This window comes from Pundamilia nyererei, unplaced genomic scaffold (genome assembly GCF_000239375.1).
Source record: "Pundamilia nyererei isolate P.nyererei 1_Seehausen unplaced genomic scaffold, PunNye1.0 scaffold00215, whole genome shotgun sequence".
NCBI classification, from domain to species: Eukaryota; Metazoa; Chordata; class Actinopteri; order Cichliformes; family Cichlidae; genus Pundamilia; species Pundamilia nyererei.
The window spans coordinates 335,133-340,952 of NW_005187616.1; the positions used below are offsets into that span (position 1 = coordinate 335,133).

At 38.6% G+C, this 5,820-nt stretch overlaps 1 protein-coding gene across 4 annotated transcripts in view; it reads right to left on the reverse strand.

Moving 5' to 3' along the window:
* The window catches only part of pip5kl1 (phosphatidylinositol-4-phosphate 5-kinase-like 1), a 53,460-nt gene that overhangs the window by 20,163 nt on the left and 27,477 nt on the right, over nucleotides 1-5,820 (reverse strand). For all 4 annotated transcript variants that reach the window (XM_005748156.1, XM_005748154.1, XM_005748153.1 and 1 more), the window contains exons 3-4: nucleotides 2,873-2,923; nucleotides 2,634-2,788 (exon numbers count right to left, since the gene is read on the reverse strand). In XM_005748156.1, coding sequence (XP_005748213.1) covers nucleotides 2,634-2,788; nucleotides 2,873-2,923 — 206 coding nt within the window. The remainder of the gene's footprint in view (nucleotides 1-2,633; nucleotides 2,789-2,872; nucleotides 2,924-5,820) is intronic.

Here is a 5,820-nt window from a genome sequence, read left to right on the forward strand (position 1 = left end):
AAGTAATCAGTAAAGTAACGGGATTACTTTTTTGGGGAAGTAATCAGTAATTAGTTACTGATTACTTTTTTCAAGTAACTTGACCAACACTGTCAGTGACACACGTGGACTCAAAAAACACAATGTTTTTTTGAGTTGAGTTGAACATCTATCAGAATTTGAAAAGAATAAGAATTTTAACAATCTAATTCATCTAACTTTGCTTATATAATTTAAAATAATGAAATCCAAATACAAGTTATGAAGGTGATGCGAGAGTCTGTAACCAACAAGAACATTTACAATATTATTTACAGTATTATCATATTGTTAATATGATAATAATGGCTGTACATCTCTCTGGAAGCTCTTAAGACGAGCTGGAAAGCTTACCAGAGGGCAGTAAAGACCGCCAAAAACTCCTTTTTTTCTCACCTTATTGCTGTTAATTCACATAACCCTCGTGCTTTGTATAATACCATAAATTCTGTACTGAATACAGAGGATCATGTTCTTTTGCAGTCTTCTGAGGTTATGTGTAATAAGTTTCTTAATTTCTTTGTGGATAAGGTTGCCAGTTTCAGACCCTCCACTTTATCTTCTGGTGACCCGGCTGTGGATGTTCCCTGTTCAAATTTGTGTATTGCTTTCCAACCAATTGTTCTACCTTAACTAGAGGAGGTTGTGTTAAATGCTAAACCACGTGGTTCTCCGAATGATGTTGTTCATCCCCGTTTTCTCAAAAAGGTGTTTCCTACTGTTGGACCACATATTCTGAAAATAATTAATACCAGCCTCTTGTCAGATCAAGTACCAAGCGAGTTTAAGCATGCAGTTATTCATCCCTTACTTAGGAAGCCAGGCTCAGATATTTCAGTTATGTCAAACTTCAGACCCATCTCTAAACTTCCTTTTCTGAGTAAGATCTTGGAAAAGATTGTTCACGCTCAGCTGATGGATTATCTAAATAACTCTCAAATGTTTGACATTTTTCTTTAAGCCATTTCACAACACAGAGACAGCTCTCATAAAGGTTATGAATGACACTCTGGTAGAGATGGACTGTGATAAACATGTAGTGCTTATATTACTGGATATGACTGCTGCATTCAACACAGTGGACCACAACCTGCTGATCTCTTAATTCCAGCATTGTGTGGGCATTTCTGGCTTGGCTGTCCTGTGAATAAAATCATATCTCTCAAACGGGAGCTTCTGTGTTAAGTTGGGCTCGTCATCGTCCTCTGTGGCCCCTATGTCGTGGGGTGTACCACAGGGATCTATTCTTGGGCCATAACTGTTTTCGTTGTATCTCCTGCCACTGGGAGCGATCTTTTGAAAACACAAAGTCTCATTTCATCTATATGCTGATGATTGCCACCTTTATTTTCCTTTCAGTCATTCTGATAGCTCCCCAATTAGACTCTTGCTTGATTGCCTTAGTGATGTTAAGTCATGGATGGCTCTAAACCTTTTAAATTTTAATGAACGTAAAATGGAAGCAATTCTGTTCAGCCCGAATTGTACCTCTGATACCCCTGATGTCGACCTTACTGCTCTGGCCCCTCACCTGAAGAGCTCAATTACACGTGAATGGGTGGTGAAATCATCATTCTATCATCTCAGGCATCTGTTGAAGGTCAAACCTTTTCTTTCAAAGTGTGATTTGGAGACTGTTATCCATGCTGCCTGCAACTAGTACAGAATGCTGCGGCACGGATTTAAACTGGTAGAAGGAAATTTGAGCACATTACTCTAGTTCTGGCCTCCCTGCACTGGCTTCCAATTGAATTTAGGATTCATTTTAAACTCCTTCTATTAGTTTTTAAATCCTTAAATGGTCTGGCATCTGCATATTTGTCTGATTTGCTGAAGCCCTATGTCCCCACTCGTTTGCTCCGGTCAGCTGAGCAGCTGTTTCTCTCAGTCCCCAAATCACGGATGAAACTGAGGAGACCGAGCGTTCTCTATTGTGGCTCCAAAGCTTTGGAATAATCTTCCTCTTCACAAATGGCAATCGACATCAGTGCTGGTTTTTAAATCCAGATTTTTAAATCCTGGCCTTTGACTCAGTGGTTAACTGACTTGTATTTAATTATATTTTATTGTTATTACTATGTTTATTATTTTATCGTATTTATTATTCTTATTGTGTCTTTTATATTTCTGTTGTTCAGCACTTTGGTCAGCCTTGTGTGTTTTTAAAGTGCTATATAAATAAACTATGATGATGATTATGATGATTATGATACACAGCTACTCTTAGACCGCTGCTTATATACAGTTAGGTCCATAAATATTTGGACAGAGACATCACCACAGTGAATTTCAAACAGAACAACACCGATGCAGTTCAAATGCAGACTTTCAGCTTTCATACTTAAGCACTGAAACACTTATTTCCAATAAGGTAAAAATGTGCGGAACTAAAGCATTTTTACTACAATTTCATAGACTCAAAAGTAATTGGAAAACTTAAATAACTGACTGATGAAAAGCATAATCAGTCCCCTTTAAGCAGCATTTACTTAACTGGGCACATCTGTGTGTAAAGTTTATTACTCGGGTTCATTATTGCAGGCCCCGCTAGATTTATCTGTCTTTATCAGACTTGTACATTTTGGCAGATGATCAGCCAATTTGTTGTAACTCACGTGAGGAAGAAGTCTGCTTTGCTCTTGGAGTTGCTGATGAACTGGAGGTAGCAATTTTCAGAGCAGAGTGACTGCTGATACTCCTGCTCAGTCATTCCTAAAGATCCACGCAGCGTGGCAAACACAGGCCCTGCAAACGTCTCCATTGTGAAGTCCTACACACAAACAGAAATCAAACAGGGAAGCCTTCTGCACAGTAATACATCTGAGTGCTGTCAGAGAAACACACAGGATCCTACCTTATGGATCTGAGTGACCTCCAACCTGAAATCTTCATCTGTCAGTTCATTCTAAAGCATAAAAAGAAACAAAAGCAAGTCACACAGAAAAACAGGACAACTGACAAAATAGACTTATTAAAAGTTATGTGTGTACAGCAGAGATGGGCACTGTAATCCGATTACTTTTTTCAAGTAACGAGTAAAGTAAGTGATTACTATTGTGAAAACAGTAATTAGATTACCGTTACTTTCCCGTAGGAACGCTGCGTTGCTGCGTTACTGCGTTACTAAAACCGTGATTTTTTGCGAGAATGTCTCATGACAGTGACGTAAGCAAGTGTGACGTTCGTGACAACAGCTGTGTGCAGATCAACAGTGGATAATATATCGAGTGTGGGAGAGAGTATGAGCGTGCAGCGTTTAAAGCGTGGAAGTACTGACCTTACTTTGAGTTTGATTCCATAAAAAGTGACAAAAACATTAGCGTCCGTTGTGCGTGGGAAGAAAACTTCTTTTTACAGTGAAAAACCCCTAAACTTCCAAGCAAGCACCGAGTGCGCTTTGACATAGTGGGAAACTCACAGAGAAACTCGCGGATTCTTCCACTGACCGCCGCGGAACACCTGCACTAGGGTGAACCTCCGCCTACCGCACTCCTGCTTTACAGGTGAAAATAGAGCAACAGGACTGCTAGTCTTTGACTTTATTGCTGCCCGACACTGGTGGCGCCAGTGTCCGGCAGCCTCGCCTCTGTCAGTGCGCCCCAGGGTGACTGTGGCTACATTCTAGCTTGCCATCACCAGTGTGTGAATGTGTGTGTGAATGGGTGGATGACAGGTTGTGTAAAGCGCTTTGGGGTCCTTAGGGACTAGAAAAAGCGCTATACAAATACAGGCCATTTACCATTTATTTATTTTCTGCTGTGTTTTACTTGCATCTATTTGAAAGAGTGAGTGTAAACACACAAAAAAATTATTTTATGTGCTGGAATGTGCAGAAAATAAGTTTAAATATTAAACAAATTTCTTCCAGTCAGAGAATGTTGCATATAATTAAATTTTTGCTTGATGCATAAAGTTAAAAGATTAAAACTAATAAAACAAGTTTTTAAAAGAGACTTTTCCATTTGATTACATTTTGTATGATGGATTATGCAGAAAAAGTAGAACTGGGCTAAATATCGATCGCTTTATCACCTATTCAGGTTGTAAATCGTGTTTTTAAAAAGTAACTAAGTAACTAAGTAATTAATTACTTTTGAAAATAAGTAATCGGTAAAGTAACGGGATTACTTTTTGGGGGAAGTAATCAGTAATTAGTTACTGATTACTTTTTTCAAGTAACTTGACCAACACTGGTGTACAGTAGTAATGATAAGGCCCTAACAAAACTGTGATTTCAGACTCGTGCAGTCAGTATTTAGATTCATCTTTTTACTTTTATAATCCTTCTTTGTGTGGCAACTGTTAAAGATGGATAAAATATAAGTTAGTTTGTATATATTAGCTTAAAGTTAAAATATTCAAGTGGCTTAGATATCATTATTACTATTTTTATTTATTTATGTTACATTTGGATGTGTTGGTTTTTGGACATGCTGACTACCATTTAAACAGCCCCCCACCTCAGGTTCTGCAGGCTGCTTTCATGGCAGTCATGCCGTGAGCCAGCATCCTCTGATCAGGTCTGGGAACAGCTCGGAGCTGTCAAACCGTGGTTGAAGGAAAATTCTTATTGCATACACTAACATTGACAAGAGCCTTGGTATTTGTACTCCTTCGATAATCTCATTCAGTTATTGTCAGGATGCAATTAATCGTACTAACACAGCTTTAAATGGACTATGCACCACACACCCTGCTGTCTGTCCCCCTACTAGCCTGTTTGTTTTAGCGAGTCTATTTGAAAGGAAAATCTACTAGTTTTTGTGTTTATTTAGAATGTCTGTATTACAAATTCTTGTAATATCACCAGCAGATCACCAATGACAATAACTAAACACTGGCCTGTTTTAGCTCACATTTACACCTGTATCCTGTGAGACTTGTGTGCACCAAAGGGCTACAAAAACAAAATGCTGTCATGAGACCCTGTGGATGAAACACAAACAGAGCTGCCACACTTCTACCTGCTGAGCCAGCATATTGTGTTTAAACAGGATTAGGGTGAAGCAGCAGCAAATGGCTGCATCACAGCAGGCACTGCAGAGCTCTCTGTGGTTTAAAGTCTTGTTGAGTTTTGGGTGTGTTATTTACACACTTTCACATGAGGAAGGAAAATCACTGCCATTTGTTTAACCTACCATTTTAGATCTCACTTACAGGCTTTAAGAGTATGAGGCAGGCACTCACCACAAAAACAAAAACAAAACAAAACACAAGCCTTTCAAAATCTGAAAAAAAGAGCACTTTATATTCAGCAGGCTGGACCAGTGTTTTTACATTTTTGTGCCAAATATGTACCAGGACAACCCTCCAGCACCTCTGGATTAATATTTTTGCTTTGATGAGATTTTCTTTGTGTGCAAAACTCCTGTCATCACTGTCAGAGCTTGATTTGTGTGTATTTTACTTACTGGACTTGTTCTGGCCTAAAAAGAAATGAATAACAGGGCGAATGTTCCACATCAAACATACACAATGTGTGATCATAAAGTTTTGTAACTTTGCCCGTGGAGCATCTGCAGCTCATTGGCTACTCATCCTAGGTAAGAGTTCAGTAACATTCATACTTTTTACGGACATTACCGAACAACCAAATGGAAAAACCTTTAAGATAAACCTGTAAATGAAAAATAAATGTACAACACTTCATCTGAAAGTCATTGACTTGCAGTTTCACAAAACCACTCTAAGCGATCTAAATAGTCATTGGTCATCAGTGTTGGGTAAGTTACTTTAAAATAGTAACTTAGTTACATTACTAGTTACTTCTCTCAAAAGTAACTCAGTTACTTCAAGTTACTC